At 43.0% G+C, this 25,237-nt stretch overlaps 1 protein-coding gene across 2 annotated transcripts in view; it reads right to left on the bottom strand.

Moving 5' to 3' along the window:
- Positions 1-22,542: 22,542 nt before the first annotated feature.
- Positions 22,543-25,237, bottom strand: part of SLC9A6 (solute carrier family 9 member A6) — a 57,741-nt gene continuing 55,046 nt past the window's right edge. For both annotated transcript variants that reach the window (XM_081080897.1, XM_081080898.1), the window contains one exon: positions 22,543-25,223. In XM_081080897.1, the coding sequence (XP_080937023.1) occupies positions 24,951-25,223 (273 nt within the window). In that variant the 3' untranslated portion in view covers positions 22,543-24,950. The remainder of the gene's footprint in view (positions 25,224-25,237) is intronic.

The raw sequence follows: 25,237 nt of genomic DNA, 5'->3' as shown, positions 1-25,237 counted from the left end.
TACAGGGGACCCTTTATGAAGTCTCTGAAAGTTGAGTGAACAGAATGCATTTAGGAAAGGAGAGCCTGTGTTAACTAGGGATGAGAGGCTCTGTGATGAGGGTTTGGTAAAGTGAGGAAGATCCAGGTTATGTAAAGTGTGGTCACTTTTTTTCCTTTGGGAGACTGTTGGGTGTTACATTTTCAGTGACTATAGAAATTCAACCAAGAAAGAATTGAATCTTAGTTCCCAGGCGGTGGAGGAGTAGTGCAATCTTGGGCTGCCCTCTAACCTGCAAAATGTTGCCTTTTCTCTGGTGCCTCTATCTTCACCTTTTCATACCCCATTCCTTTCTCCACTGGATCCAACCAGGCTTCCATACCCTATCACCTTGAAATAACTCTGGTCAAGGACACCAGTGACCTTCTGTATCCAATTCAAAAGATATTCCATTGTGTCTGTCACAATGCTCAGTAGCAGTGTTAGACCATTAATAGTTCCCTCCTCCTGGAAGCACTTCTTCTCTCAGCTGCTGTGAAGATACCTTGGGTTTTCTTTTATTTCACTAGCTACTCCTCTTCCTCTGTTTGACCTCTAAATGTGGCAATTAGGGACTCAGGGCTCAGTCCCTGGTCCTTTCCTTTTCTCTGCCTTCATTTTGTTTCTGCCTGCTTTTCTTAGCATTGCCTCTCCGCTTCCATGACCTCAACTGCTGCAACTTCCATCTAGTGACAGCTTTTCTTATGCTAGAACTCTTCCCTGGGATCTAGACAACAGCATTTCCATCTAACTACTAGACATCCCCCTCAAACTCAACATGTCCAGAACAGAGATCCTCATCTTGCCTTCACCTCCATCACCAAATCTTATACTCTGTCTCCTCCATCTTTATGGCACCAACATATATCTAGTTGCTCAGGACAAAAATCTAGGTGACACCATTGACTTCTCTCTCTCTCTCCTTCACTTACCTCCATTTAAAAATCCCTCATCAAGTACTGTCAGTCTTACCTTCTCAGTATCTCATGAATCTGTCCACTTAACTTCATCTCCATCTACCACCCTGGTCCTTGGCAACATCCTTTCTTACCTGAATGACTGGACCCATCTCCTAAATGATCTTCCTGCTTCCACCCTTGTTCCCTTACATACAATCCAATCTTCCCATAGCAGCCAGAACAATGGTCTTTTCAAAACATAAATTGGATTATGTCTCTTCCCAACATAACACTATTTAACAGTTCTTCCATTATCATCAGAATACAAATCCATAACATGAACATGTCTACCTCTCTAGTCTCCTTGCCCACAACACCTTCTCCTTCCTCAAACTCTATGAACTTTTCCTGGTCCCTCAGATACATTTATGCTCTGTGATCACTGGCCCTTCAGGTATGTTGTCCCTTCTCCTAACGTCACCTACAACCTATTGACCTGGCTAACTTCTTCTCATCCTTCTTTAATAGCTTAAATGCTACTTCCTCCAGGAAGCCACTCTAACCCTCCATCTTAGCCTTCAGAGACCTTGCTCTAACTCTACATACTTTTCCTGTCATAGCACTGACCTAATTGCATTGTAACTGCCTATCTATTTTCTGTCTCTCCATCTAGATTAGAAGCTTTGGAGGGCAAAGACCTGTTCTATTTTGTTACCCTCTGTCTGCCATGTGTCTAGCTCACAGTAGGTTCTTTACAGCAGCTCATTCTTACACTGGAATATTCCTCACTCTCATTCTTTAAAAGTTTGGCTGCTCATCCTTCAGATCTCAGGTTAGAGGTCATATCCTCATGGATGCTGTCCACACTATCTGAGATAAGCCACCTAGTCACTCCATTACATCACCCTACTTTCATTCTTTGTGTTACACTTGCTACTCTTGGATATTTCCATTGCTCGTGTGGATTTTTTGGTCTGTTTATTGTCTTTCTTCCCTAGCAATAATATATGCTCAGTGGGAACAAATAACTTGTCTGGTTTCGCCCCACATTATAACATGGCACCTAGATTAAAGCTTGGCATATGGCAGGATGAAAGTTGGATGAATACATGTTGGATGAATTGAGTGAATGAACCAATGAATGAATGAATGAATGATTCAGTCAATCAGTCAACCAGATGCAACCCTCAGAGGAGAGCAGCAGTCTTCAAGTATAAACAATACAATAAATGAAGAGGCTGTGAAGCCTCAATTGGGGTCTAAAATAGATCATCAGTGGTTGCCTAAGGGCCATGGCCTACATTCTCCCAGTATGAATTGCTTCTGGTACTCATGAAAGGAGAACACTGGGGAAGATTCTTTTTTTAAAATTTCCAAATGGGGCAAATACTTGAAGGAAAAATGGAAAGAAGAAAAAATAACCCCTAGGGCTGAAGGAAGGTGTGGCAGAGGGTGGCTTCTCAGAACTGTTAATGGGTGCTGAAGACTGGTTAAATCATTGACAGATAAGGCATGGTAAACTTGAAAACAAGTATACCATTGGCTAGTGATGAGACCCAGGGAAGCACTTAGCCTCCCCAATGTTTAATGGCTCTTTTGAACAGTCTCAGGTTTTCTGGAGGACAGTGAAAAGGAATACTAGCTAATATTCCTGCATTCCAACACTGCCCTGCTTCTGTCTTCAACCCTCTTACTTCCCCGCTCTCTTTCCCCTACCCTGCATGTCCCCCTCCCCCATACTACCAATAACAAGAACAGAAAGCCATCATTCCAACTCCATAAGCTCTGTCCACAGGAACGTGTCCAACCTACCAAGTCAAGCTCTTAACTCCTATGAATACTAAGAACTGAACCTCAATAGTGCTCTTGCCAACATAATTTCTTTCTTGCTCAACATCAAAATCAAGGTTCTCAGCTTTCCAGCAAACATTTCCGAAGCTGCCCTGTTTCTTTTCTTTTCTTTTTTTAAATGGGAAACTAAAGAACTCTCTTGCAAAAAGCCCCTCCTCCACTTCTCGCTTTGGTGGAGAGCCATGCCAGTTGGACATCTACCAAGGACCAGACTTGTTATGCCAGACATTTTGTGAACAAAGTACAAGTTCCTTCAAATGCTGCCTGATTGATGGAAGTCCTGTGGGATTCGACCTTTAGAGGATTCCCACCCGAAGGCCACTTGATTACTAAGTACTACCAGAATAGACAATAAGCTTAAAATATAAAACCAAATGCCCTGAAGTACTATTTACTTGCTATTTCACACATTGTTGCAGACAAATCAGAGCATTATGTGTCCTCTGATCCAGGAGACCCTGTGTGGTGCTGCTCAAACAATAGAAGACATAATTTCTACCCTCAAAAGGGTCCAGTGGGACCAGATCACCATATGTGTGAAGAACATACTTGTTAATGAAAAACGTGTAGTACAGATACATATGGCGTGCCCAGCATTCTCTCTCTGAACCACCTCTTGTGAGTGGTCTAAGGCTTTCAGCTTTCCTTGAGGGACCCATGACACAAAAGACCTGGCTCCAGAATACCAAGACCAGGACCAGTCTCCCACCCAGGGCTCTAGCTAACAGCTCAAATTTAAATTCTGGTTCCTGGAGCAAGATAATCTAAGAAAAGCAAAAGCACCTTCCAAGCGAAACTACCCCCCCCCCACCACTTTAACTAAGGTTCGATTGGAAAGCAGCCCCTCAGTCCCCAGAGCTGTGGTGGGATGCCAATCTGGGAGCACTGGTGATGAATGTACACTTGTGGCCCCAGTCCTAATCCTCCTTGATTCTTATTAACCCACCTACTCATACCTCATCACACAAGCAAAGCTATTTCAATGGGAAGTCTATATATATAAAAGCCTAAGCGACTGTCCAGACCGTCCAACTGTTCAGCCGTCCGACCAGCAGCTATGATGTGCACTGACCACCAGGGGACAGACGCAGGAGCGGAAACCACAGGCATGGAAACATGGAACAGATTGATGAATCTCAGAGAGAAGGGGGAAAGGGGGATGGTGGGAAGAGATTAACCAAAGATCTTATATGCATACTAGAGGCCCGGTGCACAGATTCGTGCACCAGTGGGGTCCCTTGGCCTGGCCTGTGCCCTCTCGCAATCCAGGACCCTCAGGGGATATTGGAGAGCTGGTTTTGGCCCTATTCCCTAGGTCAGGCCGAGGGACCCCACTGGTGCATGAATCCGTGCACCAGGCCTCTAGTACAAATATAAACATGATATGAGTAACTTCCCCAGAGGCCTGCATCTGAGACTCTGGCAGAGCAGAAATCTGTGTAGCAATTGTGAGCTCATGAAATATAGACATTTTGTGTGGGAGCCAGTGGCTCTTGGGGGGAAAAAGTAATAAAGGACCAAAAAAAAAAAAAAAAGCAACTTGCTTAACTGGTTATCTTTTTGCTTCAGGGCTGGCCACACAATATTCCCATTGCAGAAGGAGTTTAAGGAAAATGAAAAAGCAGAAATGTGGAACAATAAGTAGGCATTTCATGGTTTTCAGAAACCACCAAACTCCAGACCCCCTCTACCACAGCAATCCAGAACACACAGCGGTTCATGAGACAAGAGTGGCTACCAAAAGTTGACATGTCCACTGCCTCTATGCTCTCCCAGCAATCCCTGGCCCACCCACAGTATACCACATCCCAGCTCCTAGGAGACTCTTTCCCATTCAGACTTGGCTGTGAGAAAGGGAATTGAGCAAAGGGTTCCCTCATCCCTTAGTCCATTCTGTTTTTAGCTAAATGGGTACAATGCAGCAAGCCACAGCAAAACCCACTGCCAGCGGCTATAAAGAGCTGGGGAAATGTGGGACAGATGGTAAAGGCGTTTGGAATATGAAAACAGTCTCTGAATAAGGAGGAGAAAGCCACACACCGAGTGTTTTATTTTGTGATAAATCAAATGGCCCAAATGCTGAAAACACCCACCAACATTCCAAAAGGTGTTTCCAAAATATAATCTTGACTCCTAATTCTTTGGGTGAGGCAAACCTCTTTTGTCTGAAGAAATCATGTTCAAAGAGCTTTTTAGGGAACTATCTTCAGAACCTGTAACCAATTCTTTGGGATAGCCTGAGTGGTAGATTGAAAATTTTTTAAATTGGCCAACATTTGTGCATGGCCAGTAGGCACGTGTTCTGACAAGGCTGCACTACTTTGATTCCAAAAAGAAGGTGAAGGGAATTTTCTCAGGTGTCAAATAACTTGGCTCTGAAGAGCAGCCCCCAAGATGTCCAGCACACTGGCAGCAGCATCGGAATAAGTATGCAATGTCCCAAGGGAACTTTTTGGAAGGGCAACGCATTTAATAAATGTAAAAGTACTGATGTCATTGAATAAATATGAAAACTCTGATATGCTTGTTAAAACTCAATCTCTACTTTTTGTTGTGCCATGTGTTTGGGAAGAGAGGAAGGGAATGGGGACACCACTAAATTCACATGTTCTCTTCCAAAGGGGAAGGATGAAGGCTTCGGTGCAGGGCTTGGCAAAATGTTTCTGTAAGGGCCACATAGTAGATATTTTCAGCTTTGTGGGCCATATGGGCTCTGTGATATAGGATCAACTCCGCTTTTGCAGTGTGAAAGCAGCCATAGACAATATGCAAACATATGAGTGTGGCTGAGTGCCAATTAAACTTTATTTACAAAAACAGCTCAGGTTGGATTTGCTCTGTAGGCAGAATTTAGTCCATAGGCTATAGGTTATGACCCCTCTTCTCTGCAAAGTGAACACTCATTTGCAGGCTTCTTGTTCAACATCTTCAAACAACTTGCTGAAAGGTAAAGAGACAAGCAGAGGTCCCTAGGCTCCCATAATCACTTCTCTTCAACCATTCTGAGTTTAATCCCATGATGTCATTCTGAAATGCAGCGGGTCATTGACGAGGTCACATTGCTGAGAGAAAAACAGGATGTTTGACACCTAAAATATTCAGAATGAGCCCAGAGCTCATCTCTGTAAAAAATGATCTTACATAATGGGAAGCAAGGGAAAAAGGGAAAGCAGCAATGGGCGGCTGATTGGAGACAGACACAGAGAAGATGCTCAGATGGCAGGCCTGCTGCCCTGGAGAGCACATCTCTGCTTGCAGCTGTCACTCCAGAGGACAGATGACTTCATTTCAGCTCCCCCAAATAAAGGGATAATAATCTCTCACTTGGGAGAAATACCATATGGTAGATGCTTTGAAAAGTTATAAGAAAAGTATACAGTACTTGTGGGGGGAGGGAGGGAAGTTACTTCCAAAAGAATGAAATTTGTCTAGAAAAGGATCAGGCAGTTTCTTTGAAATCCCATAGCTTCCTAGAAAATCAAGTCTAAATTCATGGGATTAGATAACAAGAGGGGCATTATCAAGGCAAATCAATGGGGAGATCTGTTTCTTGTTTTTACATACCTTTAGTGCAGTTCAAATCCACAACACTTATTCAACAAAGCCCTCCCATGACCTGCCCTGCTGAAATCTCCAACCTCAATCTCCACTACTCTCCATCTTGTACTCTAGGCTCAAAAATTCATAACATAATGACTTCTAATTCTCCAAAGGCCCAGGGAATGTGGCTTCATGCCTCTGGGCCTTTCTCACTGGCGTTCCTTGTTTTTATAAGGCCCTTCTAGCCCTTCAAAATTCAGCCTCTTTTGTCTGTTCCCTGGCCCTCCCAAATGTGTTGAGTGCTGCCTCCTCTTCTGAGCTATCTTGAGATCTTGCACATATTCTGTTGTACTTATCACACTATGGATTCATTTACCTGATTATATGACTTATTTCTTCCCTTAGAGTGTGGGCTCCTTGCTGTCTGATTCTTTTCTAGATCCCCAGAGCCTGGACAGTGCTAGGCTCATGGAAAGAGCTCCATAAATATGTGGGCTTAGATGTCCAATAGTGGGGCACCTTACTTGCCTAAAGGTTTTCTTTTGAACCAAAGCTATATTTTCCAGGGCTAGCCTAGTCCAGGTTAAAGGCCTTAGCTAGAACATAACTATCTGGAGCTTCGTATTCCTTAGTGTGAGGCACCAGTCAACTGAGTCACGGTCATAGCTCTTTTTAAATATTTTTATTGATTTCAGAGAGGAAGAGAGAGGGAGAGAGAGAGAAACATCAATGATGAGAGAGAATCTTAGATTGGCTGTCTCCTGCACACCCCACACTGGGGATCTAGCCCACAACCCAGGCATGTGTCCTGACCAGGAATTGAACCGTGACCCCTGATTCATAGGTCAATGCTCAACCACACCAGCTGGGCACTGTCATAGCTCTTTCATTAACTTTCTTTTTTTTAAAAACAATACATTTTATTGATTTTTTACAGAGAGGAAGAGAGACAGATAGAGAGTCAGAAACATCGATGAGAGAGAAACATCGATCAGCTGCCTCCTGCACATCTCCCACTGGGGATGTGCCCGCAACCCAGGTACATGCCCTTGACCGGAATCGAACCCGGGACCTTTCAGTCCGCAGGCCGATGCTCTATCCACCGAGCCAAACCGGTCTCGGCTTTCATTAACTTTCTTAACCAAAATCTTAACACCAAGACTTTCAGTCCAAACACTGAGAGTCCCCCAGTCAGCTCCTTCTTATCATTCAGGTCTCATCTTTAATTTGTCCTCTTCTGAGAGGCTTTCCCTGACTCCCTAGTCTTGGGTAGGTCACCCCATTACTCAGTTTTGGTGTATTGTTTTTTAGCTTTACACCACTCATCATAATCTGTCCTGGTTTCTAAATATTTCTTTACTTGTCTATTGCCTGCCTCTCCCACAAGAGGGTTAGCTCCATGAGGACAGGGACTATCTATCTCATTCACTGTTGTAGCCCTGGCCTAGCACAGATATAGCATTTAGTAAACATCAATAAATATCTGCTGAATAGATGAGTACTGTGAGATCTGAGTAACATAACACACCTGGGATACCTCACACAGAACCCATTGCCTATAGTCATACTTTAAATGTTTGCTTTATCAGTATCTTTTCAAACACACTAATCCCGGTGGGGGGAGAACAGAGTACTGAAGCTACATTTCCCCCACTCCAGCATTTCCAAAATTCTCCCCTGCACCTACAGAAGATTGTTAATAGAGATGAATGCCAAAAGGAAGGCTACTGTCCTCTTTTATGTACAAATAAGACATGTGCAGAAGTTGACAGCAGTCATGTTTCCTTCAAATGCAGCAGAAGCTAAATTCCCCACTTCTTGAGCAAATGGAAAGACCAGAAATGTTCACACATAACCTTAAAAGTGGATGTGACCATACCACAGAAAAGGAGACAGGCCCGGGTTAGGAGATTATGCCCATATAAGGCCCCTGCATGCAGCTACCAGTGGAGCCTGAGATAATTTGGCATCTCTCAGCAAAGACCAACAGGACAGGGTTTTGTTCACAAATAACCCAAGATCTGCTGTCTACATTTTTATCTAAACATTAGGAAAAATCTAATACTACCCTAAACAGCTCAGTCCTCAGAGACTCTTGAAAGAAGTGCTGAAAGAATTCAAAGGCAGCCATCATTGAAATGCCTCATTTGAGCCTCCCTGGAGATCTGCCTGAGTTGTTGAAGAAGAGGCTGAGATCAGAGGACAGAGGTCCTGAAACCACCTGAGTTCAGATATGGGCTGAGACCTGCTTCCTTTTCTGCCAGTGACCTATGTGGCCAGGGACACTGCAAACTCTTCCTGCAAAGATCTAGATAGCATTTTTGACTTTGCTGGCCAAACAGCCTCTGTCAAGATTCCTCAACTCTTCTGTTACAGTGGAAAAGCCTTAGACCATATGCAAATGAATGGGTATGGGTGTGGCTGTATCTCAATAAAATTTTATTGATGGATACTGAAATTTGAATTTCATATAATCTTCATTTTGTGAAGATTTAAAAATCTAAAAGTCATTCTTAACTCGGCCAGCGTGGCTCAGTGGTTGAGCATCAACCTATGAACCAGGAGGTCATAGTTCGATTCCCGGCCAGGGCACATGCCCAGGATGTGGGCTTGATCTCCAGTGTGGGGCCTGCAGAAGGCAGTCAATCAATGATACTCTCATCATCATTGAGTTTCTATCTCTCTCTCCCTCTCCTGTCCTCTCTGAAGTCGATAAAAATATATTATAAATAAATAAATAAATCTAATAATAGGGTAATATGCAAATTGGTCGGGATGCCGTCATGTAATGACTGATCAGCAGGCTGTGTGCATAGCAGGGGCAGGTGGGTGGAGACTTGCAGCATCAGGGACAGGGGTTGGGGAGGCTGGGCCTGGTGGAGGGCAGCCTGTACTCCCCACATGGTGGCGGCAGCTGTGAGCGCTCCTGAAGGTTCCTTCTGCCAAGTGGCAGCAGAGCTGCTCTGCCGGGAAACCTCCGCACTGGCAGCGAAAGCAGATGAGTGAGGGACAGCCCAGCAACGAAGGCAGATGAGCAAGGGAAAGCCCAGCAGAGAAGGCCAGGTGAGGGAAAATCCAAGCTCCACAGCTAAGAGCTGCCGGCCTGGCTATACCCCACCTTGGCCTCCAGCAATGCGGGTCAGGAGTTCTGAAAAAGGCAGCTCCTTCCTACAGCTCCTCAAACTCCCAGGCCACCTCCATCACCCCTCAACACCCCTCAGGTGAGGGTCAGGAATCGGTAGAGGCCTCCAGGTGTCCGGGCAACCAATGTAGGGAATTTCCTCTAGCAACCAGACCCAGTGACCCAGGGCCGGAGGGAGACCAGCACCCTCCCCTGCAGCCAGGAGAACCCTGGAAGATGTGGTCTGCCCATCACTGGATGAGCACACCTGATTGGTTAAGCATGGGGAAGCTTGCGGCCAATGGCTACTGCTGCTTGCCCAGGGCTGGCCCGGGGCTCCAGCAAGCTGCCAGTGGCTGCTGCCGCTGTGAAGGCCCGAGGCTCAGGTAAGCCACAGTGGCTGCGATGGCCGAGGCTCAGGCACCCTCATGGCCAGCAGCAGAGGTGTGATGGTGGCGTCGCCTTCCCCTGATTGGCCAGTTGCCTCCTGCAGAGGGAGGCCAGACTGCGGTATTAGGCCCACTCCCCTGGGCAGTGGGCCTAAGCCATCAGCAGGACATCCCCTGAGGGCTCCTGGACTGTGAGAGGGGCAGGCTGGACTGAGGGACCCCCCCACCCCCAGTGCACGAATTTCATGCACCGGGCCTCTGGTAAATAAAGAAAAGTCATTCTAGCTCTCCAGCAGTATAAAACCAGGCAGTGGGCCAGATTTGTACTACAGGCAGCAATTGACTGACTCCTGCAGTAGACAGAGGGTGCACAAAAAACACAGCCTCAGGCCTTTGGACTCACTTAATTTTTCAAGCTTACTTTTGCCATTTTTTGGCTAAGTGACCTTGTGCAAGTTAGTAAAATCTCTGAACCTCAGTTTACCCATCCATACAGGTCTGGAACAAGGATTCAAAAAGATAAGGCACAAAAAGTGCTCAGCATAGTTCTTGGCACACATAGCACTCAATAAATGCTAGCTCCTGTTATCTGAAACTGCCTTCTATCAGAGTTGGGACTCTTCCTTCTGATAACCCTAGTGCCTACCACAGTGTCTGGCCCATAATAGACACTCATGAATTGACCGTTGAATGAATGAAACCACACTGAAATGCAGCAACTGATGCCTTCACTCACTAGCTGCCCAGGCTGTTGAATTTCAGCCTGTCTCACATCCAAACTTTTAGTTTTGACTCAGTGTCCTCGTTGGATCATCACTAAGAGAGCAAATGGTTGGGTCTAGGCTTTGTGCAATATCAAGATGTATATGTGGTAGGTGCTCAATAATTGCTTGATGAATGAATGAATGAATGAGCACCAATTGCCTAACCCAAGCAAGCCCTGTGGTGTGGTGTTTGAAGTCAAAAGAGAGAGAGAGAGAGAGAGAGAGAGAGAGAGAGAGAGAGAGAGAGAGAGATTTCCCTCTCCCCCTATTCCTAGGGCTCATAATATTACAGGGGGGTCATGAGGATGAGGGGAACCCCTCTGAAAATCTGCTTGGGGAGGCAGAAGGCCATTGTACAGCACTACCTGATTGTCTTCATCTCTTGTCTTCTTCAGCTGGTCCCACAGGGGGCCACTGGCCTGCCTACCACCTGCCTCCCTAGGAGATGCAGCTCATACAAACAAACTGTTGGGGCTTTTTCAAGCCAAAGTGCTTTCTACATACACATCCTCATCCAGAGGGCCACTGCTCAGCTGCTAAGATAAAAGGGGGGTTAGCCAGTGATTCAGGCCTGGGTGCTTCATGGGGGGAAGCCATTTATTTTTATATAAACAGCATATGGTGCTCATCTACCCCTTACAGGGAGACTGTGGATTCCTGGCATGTGGATAACTTTTTAAGTTTCAAAGTTTCTCCTGGGTCCTGGCGGGGGAGGGGGGAAGCTGCAAGAAACACGGAAAGGGAAATCATCTTGAGCTGTCCGCAGTAGTCCCTGAACCATGAAGAGCATCACAGGCAGATCAGGGGCTCCAGCAAAGGCCTCCCTGGGGAAAGGCCCCAGCCTTGCCAATACGGTGTTGGTTTCCCCACCCAGGGAAACAGCGCAGGGATCAATGAGGGCACTGTGCTCGGCAGCTGCCTAATGGGAAAGCCTCGGACTTGAGTGACACTGAGAAGGGGCCTGTGGGCTACGTGAGCCCTGACAAGACCCTTAAAGGCTTCCAGCTTTCCTCCAGAGGCAGGCTTGACTTGGCTCTGACTACAAATACTGTCAACCACATCATAGCTGTTTCACAAAAGCGCTCAGAAAATGGAAAAGTTTAAGGGCATTTGTGGGAACCAAGAAGGAGCCAAACACAAGCATGGCATCATTTTTCCCACCACCCAAGGAGCCACCTTCCAAATTTTTGAAAAGTCAGAAAGAGAAGTTAGGGGACTTCCTGCCCATAGAGCAGGCCTCTGAAAGCTCCAAGGAGGCCTACAGGAGTCTGTATCTCAGAGCCTGCTTTAACTCTCTGCAACTATGGCATCAGCTATTTCTTATGATTAATAATAATGATAATATCCATAACTGCTACCATTGATAGAGTGTTCATTGTAGCCCAGGCACTGTACTGAGTAGCTGTGTGATCTTAGACATTCACTGGACCTCTCTGAGCCTCAATTTCTTACTTCCCTGTAAAAGAGTGATAATAACAGTGCTTAGCTCAGAGGGTTGTTGTAAGGATTCAATGAGACAATGCACGTGAAGGTCTTAACATTGTCCCTGGCCCATAATAGGCACTCAATAAGTGGCAACTATTATTAGTATTATTTTATGTGAAAAATAAAGGGGGGAATTAGAACACTCTCAACTCTGACTTCTGTCTTCCCTCACCGTCACTCTTTTCACCTCATCTTGACTCTTAAACACAGGCTCTTGCAATTCTCTCCCCACCCCTAAAAGGGCAGGCAGGGCAAGCAAGAGCTGATCTGGCCACCGAGAAGCACAAATCAATCACTCACACGTCTGTGTGCCCATCAACAGCAACTCTGAGCATACTGCCTCTTTCTTCCTCCCTGACTGGTCCATTTTCTGCATGTTACATCTCCTTGACAATACAACTTTGGCACAGCTCCACGGAGCAACACATGAGGCATGACATAGCAAAGTGACAAGTAGTTTGTTGGCTCTCCTGCCAAGCTGTGTAGCTGTGAGTCAGAAGTGCCAAGGTATTTGAAAGCAAAATCCACCCCTTCTGTGGTGGCCACCAAAAATAATGCCCCAAAAGGGGCATAAAGCAGAAGGGTGAAAAAATTAGTGGCAGCAACCAGTCCAGTGAGGGAGTTTTCATCTTGTTGTGTTCATTTGTTCATTCATTAGTTTGTTCATTACATTCTTAGCAAGTATCTACTCTTGGCTGAGTAACATGACACAAGTATGGGGGGGGGGGGCGGAATGAGAAGAATGAGACAAGGGGCTCACAGTTGAGTAGGGGAGATGGACAAAGTTAATGAATAATTCTAATGTGGTGTGGTACATTCTCTGCCAGAGAGGAACACAGGGTGCTGTCGGGTCCTCAGAAGAATGGGGGAGGGGAGTGTTTTCGTCTGAGAAACAGCAAGCAGCAGCAACAAGAAAGAGGTTTTGATGAAAACTAGTGGAACTCAGCAGCCCAGGAAACCAATGTAGAACGCACAGAGCCTGCAAAAGCAGCTTTGGAGCTGGTTTGTCTGGGTCATGATGACTCTGCTTCTATTTCTCGTTCATCCCTGAACCTGTTGATTAGGCTCTTGCCTCCAATCCTCAAGGCAGTTAATCTTTAAGAAAATGACCACAATATTAAGTAACAAAATACAAAGTAAAGACAATCCTGTATACAGTAGGATTCTAATTTTGTACATTTTGTTCCTGTACCTGGGAGTACATATGCATCTATAGGAAAAAGACTGGAAGGAAATCCATCAAAATATTAACAGTGTTTATCTTTGGGAAGCATTTTTATATCTCCTTGTTTCTTAGTTAAATATATTCTTTTTAATAATGAACATGTATTAATCTTTATTATCTGAAAAATAATATTAATTTTTCAAGTGAATAGTATGCCAAAGGCTATGTGTTGTGTGATTATGTTTATCTGACATTCTGGAAAAGGCAAAATTATAGGGACAGAAACAGGTCAGTGGTTGCCAGGAGCCTAGGGGCAAGAGGGGCTACAAAAGGACATGGGGATTTTTGGAGTGATGAAAATGTTTTGTATCTTTATTGTGGTGATAGTGACATGACTGTATGTGTTTTTCGAAACTCACAGAACTTTACATGAAAAAGGATTTGACTCCATACAAATCTTACCTCAATAAATCAGTGTCTTTTAAAGTTAGAATCTGAATTATTTCTCCAGTTCTATTACCTTGGGAGAATCTGATAGACATGGGAAGATAATTAAAATCTTGGAATATATGATCTGGTAAAGAAGATGAAAGAAACAGATAAAGGAAATTTTGTATTCCTGTCAGTCTCCCAAGTTCAGCCTTAGATGGCTGGGGCTTGAGTTTTGTTTTTTTGTTCTTTGCTCTTTTTTGTTAAGTCACTTGAGACCAGGATTTATGTGAAAGACATCGTTTTCCTTGGTATTTAATGAGGTGACTTTAGTATGAATTCAAGTACATGATTTACAAGTGGAGTGATATCTTTATGAAACATTTACATCTGTGACAATACCTAATAAAACTTTTTATTGGAAACATTGCTTGGATGGTTAGAACAGACTGTCAAAATAATCCCTTTTGGGCCAGACACTTCACAAATGATAATTTATCCTGCTGCTCTTGCCAGTATCCTATCTCAATTCAATCTGATGGGGAATCAAGAAAAGGGCAAGCCTATGACCTAATTTTCTTTCTGAAGATTGAGTTTTCATTTACTGCAAGGAACACAGTATAAAGACTATTTTAGAGCAGGAAACTATATGAGCCAGAAGCTGGCAAGAAATTTAGATTATCTGATGAAGGGAAGAAAGCTACCTAGGTAAAGACCTTCCTTCAGACATAAGGACTTGAGGGCCTACTGTGTTTATGACATAGGGACAGGTGCTACAATTCTTGTCCTGAATTACCAAGGTAGACACTGATTTTCAAATTCAGTTGCATCATGTAAATATTTAAGACTGTTTTGTGTTTTATTTACTATAGATTATCTGTCAGTACTAACATTAGATGTTGTACAATTGAGGTAGAAAATGAACCTACCCTTTGTTTTTTCTTTAAATTAACAACAAGAGAAAGTTTTAAAATATATCAGAGCTTTGGAAAGGAAGTGGGCAACTAGTTCAATACAGAGAGAAGAGCTGTACCTGTTACTTTTTAATTTACCTGTAAGCACTTCTTGTTTTCCTAAGAGTAGCTAGAGAAAATACAGTGTAATGAGAGCGAACTTGCTGGTTCTATCATTGTATGGACCAGCCAGGTTTGTCCTAGCTCAGTGATGGCGAACCTATGATACACGTGTCAGAGGTGACACGCGGACTCAGTTTTTTGGTTGGTTTTTCTTTGTTAAATGGCATTTAAATATATAAAATAAATACCAAAAATATAAGTCTTTGTTTTCCTATGGTTGCAAAGATCAAAAAATGTCTATATGTGACACGGCACCAGAGTTAAGTTAGGGTTTTTCAAAACGCTGACACGCCGAGCTCAAAAGGTTCGGCATCACTGGCCTAGATATTAACCATAGGCCAGCTGTGAACTCTGAGCAGTCATCTTGAAAATGGGATGTTGGTCATCAAGAGGAGTGGGTGCAACATAGAATCACTAACCCGAATGGTGGTAGGGTCTAACCATCCCCAGCAAGTAATCTTCCTCTTTCATTGGTGTCTCCACCTGAACTTTCTTTGGAGGGTGAGACTGGTGTAAGTTCAGGAAAACCTTGGCAAGAGGTAGAGGAGAAATGTCTCCTTCCTTAGTATTCCTAGGGGCTACAGCTCTAACTCCACCAGCTACTAGGAAAGACTACAGTGAACCAATAAAGTGAAGGGTGTCCTTTGTGAGGTTCTGAGTTGAATATACATTTTAAAGTCAGCACATGAGTCCTACAATTTCTGGGTGGAGAAATAAAATTCTGCTGCTAAGGAATCAATGTAATCATGGGCTAATAGAAAAGCAATTTCAAGAAACACCAATCAGGACTAATATTACTTTTTTTAAAATGACACCTCTCTGTGGATCATCTTTCCCTCAAGGTAGTTCTTAAGTGACTTTTCCAAACGATTCCAGAGGCAAGGAAGACTTCATTTTGGAAACATTGGCTGGTGAGCTGGTGACTCACACCTCAGATGAATTAATGAAAGTTAAGAAAACAAAAACCAGATGTTTCCTTCATCGTAATATAGGCATCTATGGGTTTTTTTTTTTTTTGTCACTTACACTGTCGATTGCTGATTTCCTTCTATTGAGGAAAAAATTGATTTTGAAAAAGTTGGTATTCCTGTATATTTAATGAACTCTGTTCCAATAGTTGCTATTTGGCTCAAAGGTCCACAAAGACTGCGGCTCAAGAGCTGACTGTTTTAGCAAGCTTATGGCACACAGTGTTTGAGAACAGCGTATCAGAAGGCTTTGGATACTAGATTGGATTTGCTAGAAACTCTTGCAACAGCCTTTGGGGAAAAGCTCTAAGTGAAGCAGTTTCCTCGCTTGCACATAATCCTCCACAGAACCAGAATGGGTCTGGCTAACTAGCCATAGCTTCCTTTCAAGATCCAGTATTCATTTCTTGGCCCTTTACCCTCCTGGAAAATGCTAGGAACTGCATTTTAGAGATCCCACAACATATATTTTTATTCTTCCGGCTATGGAGGATACACCGAAATCCAGAGTCAGGCACTTTTAAAACATTCCTAACACCACCCTCCTTCCCTGAGAACTTTGGAAGCTTTCTGCTTTGGTTTAAACACTTTTTTTCCCCAGACACCACCCATATCAGGAAACTCCAGATGTTCCTAGGTTATAATGGGAGAATGGATTACAAGTCCTGGTGTTTTTCAAACTTGCATCCTCTCCCAACTTTCTTGTTTGAGGCACTTAGTCCCCTTCTCCTACCCCCCTTTTCCCAATTGGGCTCCATCTGTCCTTACCTATGTGATCCAGAGGCAAATTTAGATTTGTACCTTTACTGATATATATTTTAATATTTCTGTCAAAAAAGTTATGCTCTAAAACTGTAGTTACTACCATTCCACCCACCCATTTGCCCAATCCAGATTCCTGAGAATCATTATAAATGGCCCCTTCTCACTCCTTCACTAGATTAGTGTCCAAATTCTGTTGAATTGGACTAAATGTCTCTTGCATCTATTCCCTCTTCTCCATCTCCATTGACATTTCTCTAGTCCAGGCCACCACTCTCCCTCAGGCCAAGTCTTCTCACCATCATCTGTGCCCACTCTTGCCCCTATCCAAATAATCCATATTTTCCACTGCAGCCACAATGAGAGTAATCTTTCCAGAACCCAAATTGATCAGTTATCCCATACACTGTCACTCCCTGGTAATGTAGTGGGCATGGGGCCTGGGAAATTTTCTTACACCAGTGAGTAATGTGGAAGTGTTAGTTAAAGCTAGGCTAAAGTCATAGAAATGACAGGGCTTCCTTAGCCTCCCCATCCTTTCCCCGGTTGTATGTTTATCATCTGGGCTTTCCTTCATTGTGGTGCCACATGGTCTCTATACTTGCTAGTCTTACCCACTGGACTGTGGACTCTGGATCTTGTTAAATTTTGTATCCTCAGCACCATTCACAGTGCCTGACACAGAGCAGGCATTCACAACTGCATACTGATCTAGACAACACCTCTCCCTCCAAGTCAGTGTGTCAGTTACCCATTGACCCTGTAACAAATCACCACAAACTCAGTGGCTTAAAACAATACCCACTTGTCATCTTATAGTTATGTAGGTCACAGGTCTGGCACAGATCTTGTTGGGCTAAAACCAAAGTGTCAGCAGGCTTGTGTTCTCTAGGGGAGAACCCTTTTCCTTGCCCTTTCCAGATTCTAGGGGCCGCCTTCTATCTTCAAGGCCAGGAATGTAGCATCTCTCTGACCCTGCTTCTGTAATCACCTCTCTTTCTCTGAATACTGCCAGGAAAGTTTGGAGGGTCTGTGTGATTACAATGGGCCCACCTGGATAATCCAGGAATATCTCCCCATTTCAAAATCAGTTGATTAGCAGCCTTAATTCCATCTACAACTTTAATTCCTTTTGCCATGTAACAATGTATTCACAGGCTCCAGGGATTAGGGTGTGGACATCTTTGGGGTTCATTATTCTGCCAACTATCAACCACAATTAGGGAGAGACCTGAATTCCATACAGCAAACAGTTTCTAATGAGTTTCATACAAATGCTTTTTACCTAATTGCCCACAGTCACCTTCAGAACAAAATAATGATTTAGTCATCTCCGTACCACTAGTGCCTGGCCCAGCGCACAACCCATGTGAGGTACTCAGTGTCTGTGACCAGAAGTTAGTAAGGATTAGTTGACTGGAATGCTTAACTATCAACCTCTTGGTTCCCCTTAGAAAATGGAGCTGTGATTGCTTATGTTTCACAATTATGTTAAAAAAGGTTTTTTTGTAGCACAATTGGGGGTCCAATTGTCATTATCTTGCAATCTCATACTAAACAAGCTCTAAGATTGAAAAAACAGGCATCTTCCATTATCTGACAGAAGACTTCCAGATTTTTCAATTGAAAACAACAGCTCACATGCTTTTGGCCTAGTCCACATGGGAACACAGCTGTATAGGAAATTCAAATGAACAAAATAAAAAAAAAATCATGCAATAAAGCCTCATGACTCCCAAAGCAACCAAGAATTGAATACTTCTCAAGCAATTTTTGTAGGATTAGAATTTAAAAACACAGTGAATCACTTCAGTTCCAACAAATCTGGAGAAATTAAACCTTGTTTCCAAGAAGCACTCACAGAGCCTTCAATGCAATTTTCCATCACTGCAAAAGAAATAACATGCACAACTAAGCTGCGTCTCTTTAGTGGGTCCCAGTGCCCATCAGACAGCACCAAGTGGAAAATGAGCAGACCTGGAGTCCAGCCAGGACACCAAGGGCAGGACTCCCAAGCTGCAATTGCAGTATGAGTACATGGTAAAGATATGGCTCTTTCACTCGGCAGACAGAATTGGCCAGAAACTGTCAGGTCTCATGGAGTTCAGTCTGCAGCCATGACAGTCCCAGCTAAGCCAGTTCTCAGAGTTCAGTCTTTGCCATGGCAACCTCTTGGGACACCTCCAACTCGCTGAACTGGAGATTCTGTAGGAAAGCAGCCCAGAGTAGAAGCATGGTGTGAAAAGTTTTCCATATTTTATTCATATAGCACCTCATCAGCAAGACATCACAGAATACTCAACCTCAGTTTCAAGAGCCTTCTAAATCCTGGTCAAAATGCTTCAATGTATATCACTTCATCTGATTCCCTAGACAGACCTGGCAGCTACTTGGGGCTGGATCATAATCCAGTACCTACCACAGTGCTGGCATATGACAATAGCTCAATAAATGTTTACTGAATCAATGGACTATAATCATTTTTAAAAGGAAGAAACAGGCTCAGAGGGGTTTAACTGGCTTCCTAAAAGCATCCAGTGGAAGACAGGGCTAGGATTGTGGATTATATCACTTCTATGCTACGATGCTGACCTTCGAAAACCAACTCAATAAAGGTCAGGAAGACATTTCACTCCTTTCAACAAACATTCTTTGAGTATCTACCCTAAACTAGACCTTTCCAGCACTCTTCCTGTTTTCTGCCTGCCCGGCTCCTTCAAGCCTTGGTACTGTTACCTCCTGAGCAAGGCCATCTGACAAGCCCTCCCACACCTGCCCTGTCCCCATCTCCCTCTACCACATTTCCTATTTCTCACTTATCCCAATCTCTTATTACTTTATGGATATTTGTTTATTTATGGCTGACTGGAATGTAAGGTCCATGAGGGCAGGGGGCTGGCCCACTTTCTGGTGGCAGCCCACCATAAGATGAGGGGGAAATGGCCACTGAAACAGAAAGCCAATATGGTCTTAGGCACATTCATAAAAATGTCTAGAACAATGATCTTCTGGTATATGTCCAGAAGAAAAGAAGGGAATGGGGTTGTAAGCCTGGGGGGGGGGGGGGCGGGAGTGAAAAGACTCAGAAAAGACATACCAGCTCCTCTTTTCAAAGTTCTGAAGGGTGCTATCCAGAGGAGGGGTATGGATTTGCCTGAGAGGTGCAGTGGGAGAGAGCTGAAGGGGAGAAAGTTAAGGGGAAGGTTTGGGTTCCAGATGATTCTTGGGTACTATGTCCTGTTTTCCACACTAATATGCAAGTGTTATGAGTGGAGCCCACATGTATTTATTCCTCACTATGTGGATATAGCACAGTACATGGTATGTTGGTCACTCAATAATTATTTGATTGAATGTTGTATGGAAGATCAAGTGTAGGTAGAGGGCTGTCACTGTTCACTCTGCCTAGCATGTTCCTCATCCTCACCCCCTTCATCTGGTTGACCCTTTGCTTACTCTTGAGGGTTCAGCTAAAATATCACTTGGTCAGAAAAATCTTCCCTCTCCTACCACCAGATCTCAGTCCTCCCTCATGGCTTCCTGGAGTTTTCCATCATAGTCTTATGATTATTGTATTTGATGTACTTGCTGATTATTTAAGATAGATATTCCCCTACCAGAAGGCAATCAGTCTTTCTTGCATGAATAATTCCTAACAACTGGTGATAGCTGTCGGCATTTCCTGTAGAGCAGTGGTTCTCAACCTGTGGGTCGCGACCCCTTTGGGGGTCGAACGACCCTTTCACAGGGGTCGCCTAAGACCATCGGAAAACACATATATAATTACATATTGTTTTTGTGATTAATCACTATGCTTTAATTATGTTCAATTTGTAACAATGAAAATACATCCTGCATATTATATCTTGTATTTATATTACGATTCATAACAGTAGCAAAATTACAGTTATGAAGTAGCAACGAAAATAATTTTATGGTTGGGGGTCAGCACAACATGAGGAACTGTATTAAAGGGTCGCGGCATTAGGAAGGTTGAGAACCACTGCTGTAGAATATGCTGTGAGAGGAGAGACTATTGTTGTTTGCTGCTGTATCCACTGTGTGTGGCACAAAGTAAGCACTCAACTATTTCTTAATAAATTAACTTTACAGCTAAGAAAGTGGAAAGGCAACTGGCCAATGTTACACAATAAGCAAGTAGCAGAGTCTGGATTTGAACCCAGGTATGTGTAGCTCCAAAGCCTGGGGTTTTTCTATTACACCAAACTATGTGGTCACAGAATCATTATTCAGAACCATAAGCTCTGCCCTAAGACATGGGCACCTTGGTGAAAATGTTGAAAGTTAGAGTGTGAAGGCATGATGCTAGCCAGATTGCCTAGCCCATGGGCTCAGAGACACAGGCATCTGTAATAATAAAAGCATAATATGCTAATTAGACCAGACAAACGACCTTCTGGACATCATTCCAGATGTCCTTCTGGACGAAGCCACAGTGGCGGGAGCTGAGGCAAAGGTGGTTAGGGGCAATCAGGCAGGCAGGCGAGTGATTAGGGGGCAATAGGCAGGCAGGCGAGCAGTTAGGGGTGATCAGGCAGACAGGAAGAGGGGTTAGGGGTGATCAGGGAGGCAGAGTGGTTAGGGGTGATCAGGCAGGCAGGTGAGTGGTTAGGGACAATGTGGTAGGCACGCAGAGTGGTTAGGGGCAATCAGGCAGGCAGGCAGGCCAGGTTAGGACCCAGTGGTCCTGGATTTCGAGAGGGATATCTGACTGTGGGATGAGGCCTAAACTAGCAGTCGGACATCCCCTGAGGGGTCCTGGATTGTGAGAGGGTGCAGGCCAGGCTGAGGGACCCCCCCACCCCCGTGCATGAATTTCATGCACTGGGCCTCTAGTTTTAGTAATAATATGAGAAACTTCCCAACCAGGGGAACTCTTATCTGCAGTCAATAGTGCAGCAAGTGGAGGAACAGAACTGGGAATTCATGTCCTACCCTGATGACATATAGGTGGTAGGCAGCAGGATATAAGTCTGCTGTTCCCTTCATCATCCTTCTAGGTATAGCCAAGATGGATTAGCCTGGATCTTGACAATGAAGCCAGTAGAGTAGTGGTTAACAGTTTAGACTTTGGAGTCAAGATTGGATTTGAGTCCTGGCTTTTTCACTTAATAGCAGTATGATAACTTTTCTGAACCCGTTTCCTAAGCTTTGAAATGAGAATAGAATGTTCCCCCACAGAATGATTAAGATTAAATTCATATAGATATAAAATATCTCATATATACATTGTTTTATCTAAGAGGGGCTCAAAAAAGGGGAACTATTGTTATCATGTCTAATTTATTTCAAGCCTTATACCTCATACTGCATTATATGTGGGGTACTTCCTATCAAGGACTTTTTGATTAAGTCAAAACATCTATACTTTCACCTCCGTATGCTCATGTATTGAGTCATGTTAACAAGTTTATTGCTCAAATCTAATGTAAGGTTTGATTTGTGAATTAGAAAACAGGGGTTTAGTCAAGAAAAGAGCCTGTGGTGTGTAAGTCCACTAGCTGTGTCTCTCACAGGACCATGAGCAAGGAAGCTGGAATGGATGGCAACAACACAGAAATAGGGTGGTTGGTGCCATTACTATGTTATACAAAATTACTGCCAGCAAAATTTAACCTAGCTTCTTATGTACAAAAAGAAAGACCTAGCTCTAACTTGGAAAAAGAACTATTTGTGTGATCATGCTTTCAGCCAAATGTGGAACTGTCTTTCTACCTAACTGGATACAGAATTTACTCTCTCCATAAAATGGAACTAACATTTTCATTACATTATCCATTACTGAGTTAACAGGCTACCAACCAGTGCAACAGGATTTGACTGACTTGAGTCATATTTCATAAATGGTTCAATTGTCCCCATAAGTAAATACATCCAGCCTTACACATAAGCACCACAAATTTGCCACCCCATAAATTATGTTGTTAGGTTTCTGTTTGTTTCTTTTTAAAACATCTTTCTTCCTCCTTTCCCAGTAGATATATAGGTACAAAAATAAATGAGTCAGCACTCTTTACTTCTCACTAGAATAAACTGTGACGTAAATACGGTGAGTAGTTATTTGCAAGGCTATAATTTTTTTAATGACAGATTTTCCTAAAAGAAACCACTATAACATTTGTCCAAGTACTCCAAAGGAAAACAAAAAATACATAAAGATTAGAAGTCTATTACTATAACATCACATTGCCAAACACGGACAACTAGGATAAAATGCCAAGGAACCTTAAAAAATAACTTTAAAAGAGAAGGTTCAAGTCATTTAAACGTGTAGGGTTTACAAAGAACAGAAAAGTCCGAGAGCAGCTCTACTTGTGCGTGATGGCAATTCAAACTGTAGTTCATGTAGGTCCATTCAGGTGTCTAAACCCACAATGTATGAGCAGAGTTTGTTTTTTTCCTTCTTTGCTTGGAGATGTGCACATAGATTAGAAGAGAGGAGAATCTTCCAGATGCTGATGTGAGTACAGCAGACTTGGTTCCCCTTTGATAATTTACAAAGGCTGATTTAGTTGACTCAAGCATTATCAGTTTCTCTAAGGAAAAGTCTTATGCATGCTGAAACAGACAAGTTACCAAAATGTCATGCTAAGTATTTATAGTCATTTTCATAAAGTGAGCTTAGTAACCTGAAAGAATAAAAAAGGTAGCTGTTAATTTCTTGTATATCCTTTTACAACGTGAATAACTTCATGAGTAAATGACACTGAAGTTTAAAGCCCCTCAAGCATACATTAACAAGAAAGTATTGATTGCATGAAGAGGCACACATCATATAAAATGCACACTTCACAGGGTTCCTGCATAGCAGGAAAGTCACTATCACATATAACAAATGGCTCTGCCAACAGTTAGAGCTGCCACTCAAGTGTACAACAGTAGAATTCCCTTAAAATCTCAAGGAGTATTTACAACAGCACAGATACCTTTGGGAGAATAAATATATTTTTTTGGAAAGATATTTTTTGTTGGAAAATTTGAACATCATGTAAATAAATCAATTTTTGAACTGGATAAAATTTAAGGCAATGCTACTCAGACCTGAGGGGGGAAACCCACAAAGTTTCTCTTTTCCTTCGGAAACATTAACAGGTTAGAATCAACATAAGAAAGTATCCCCCTTCCCAGCATTCAATGAACCTTTAGGTATTTTCGGCATCACAAAATAGCATCCACTTTCATACTCTGAATATGAAATGGGAAATTGTTATGAATTCTTCCTTGAAGATTGTAAAAAACAAAAACACATGGCAGCTTAGGTATTTCATATTAAATAATAACATGAAAATAAAGACAACTACACCAGTACACACAGAGGAATCACCAACCTTACAATAAGCTCTCCAGAGCACTGAATTTCTCTTATGACCAACTTTGGTGTAGTGTGCAAAGATCATGGATTCATAAATTAACTTTTAACATTAACTACAGACTAACAAGTGACAGTTAGACACAGTTAAGTTCAAAAATTTTACATTTTGCTCCTGTTTGTCTGCTAAAGAGCAGCAATTTAAATCGATATAAAAACTTGTGACCACAAAGCTTGTTATACAGATCAAGTACAGAAATCAGAAAGTAAGCAGCAATTGAGTTCCTTATTTAAACTTATCTGGTATAGAATATTTACATATTTGGGAAGAGAGACCTGCATGCCACCATTCTCTTTACTCCTCTCCTGCCCTCTGCCCCTCACAGCCTGCCCAGCTCCTTCAAATTTAAATCAAGTGTCCTGAACTATATATACCTGTACTTTGGCTAAGCTGGCTGGATGCGTCTTCTACAATTTTGGTCTGGAAGAAAAGAAACAAAGTCTTGGAAGTCATGTGCAGCCTTCTTTTCCCAACAGTAGTGTACTATAGTCAAGGAATCGGTTCTTTCATAGCAAAGGGGGGAAAGGGCCCCACTTCACTCCCCAACCTGAATGGGGCAAGATTAGAATGCCATCAGCCTCTTGTGCCACAACAGGCCACCAGAGAAAAAGGAAAGAAAAGGTCAGGACAAAGGCAGCAACAATCAACACAAGTCTCCTATCAAAGGAACCTCTCCTCTCTGGGCTTCCCCTGAAATAACATTCCCTCTTTCTTCTTCCCCTCTCCTCCTACAAAACAAAATTAATTCACATCACAAAAACATGGTACTCTTGTTAAGTGTCAGGTAAATATAAGAAAGAGTAACTCTGTCACTTTTTATATTTTAACTGAGACATAAAGCTAACGGAACACACAGCATCACTTAAAATAAATTTCTAAAACAGATCCAGTCTACATAGTGCAGCCAATAAAACATAAAAGAAGAGTTTGTTCACAATCTGCCTCGTACATATTTATATTCTTTCAATGCCATATAAATAGCATTTATATAGCTTAAACATTCAGACATGCACTGGGACTTTTTAGGTAGTACGAATTTCTTCACAATCACATGTGCAAATTTTACAAATCACTAAGTGAGTATTAGTAAATTTAGGCTGGACTGTGTCTCGTATTATCTAACAAATTTAATGGGGGTTCAGAATCATCCATAGGAAGAACCAGGCGTGTTCCCCGAATGACCAGTTCATGGTCCCCAAATGCAAGCTCGCGGTCCAAGGCATCTTCAGAACTGTTGCCCATAAATCTCCTTGGGCCACCAGATGTTGCTGATTCAGTGCTCACAGTAGAATCCCCATACGTCAAACTAATATCACCATCATTGAGAATAAGATCGGAATCATCATCTTTCAATTGCTCCTGGTTCTAAAAGCAAATAA

The sequence above is a fragment of the Myotis nattereri genome, assembly GCF_964212035.1.
Source record: "Myotis nattereri genome assembly, chromosome: X".
In the NCBI taxonomy this organism is placed as follows: domain Eukaryota; kingdom Metazoa; phylum Chordata; class Mammalia; order Chiroptera; family Vespertilionidae; genus Myotis; species Myotis nattereri.
This window is presented reverse-complemented; position numbering and strand designations above follow the sequence as displayed.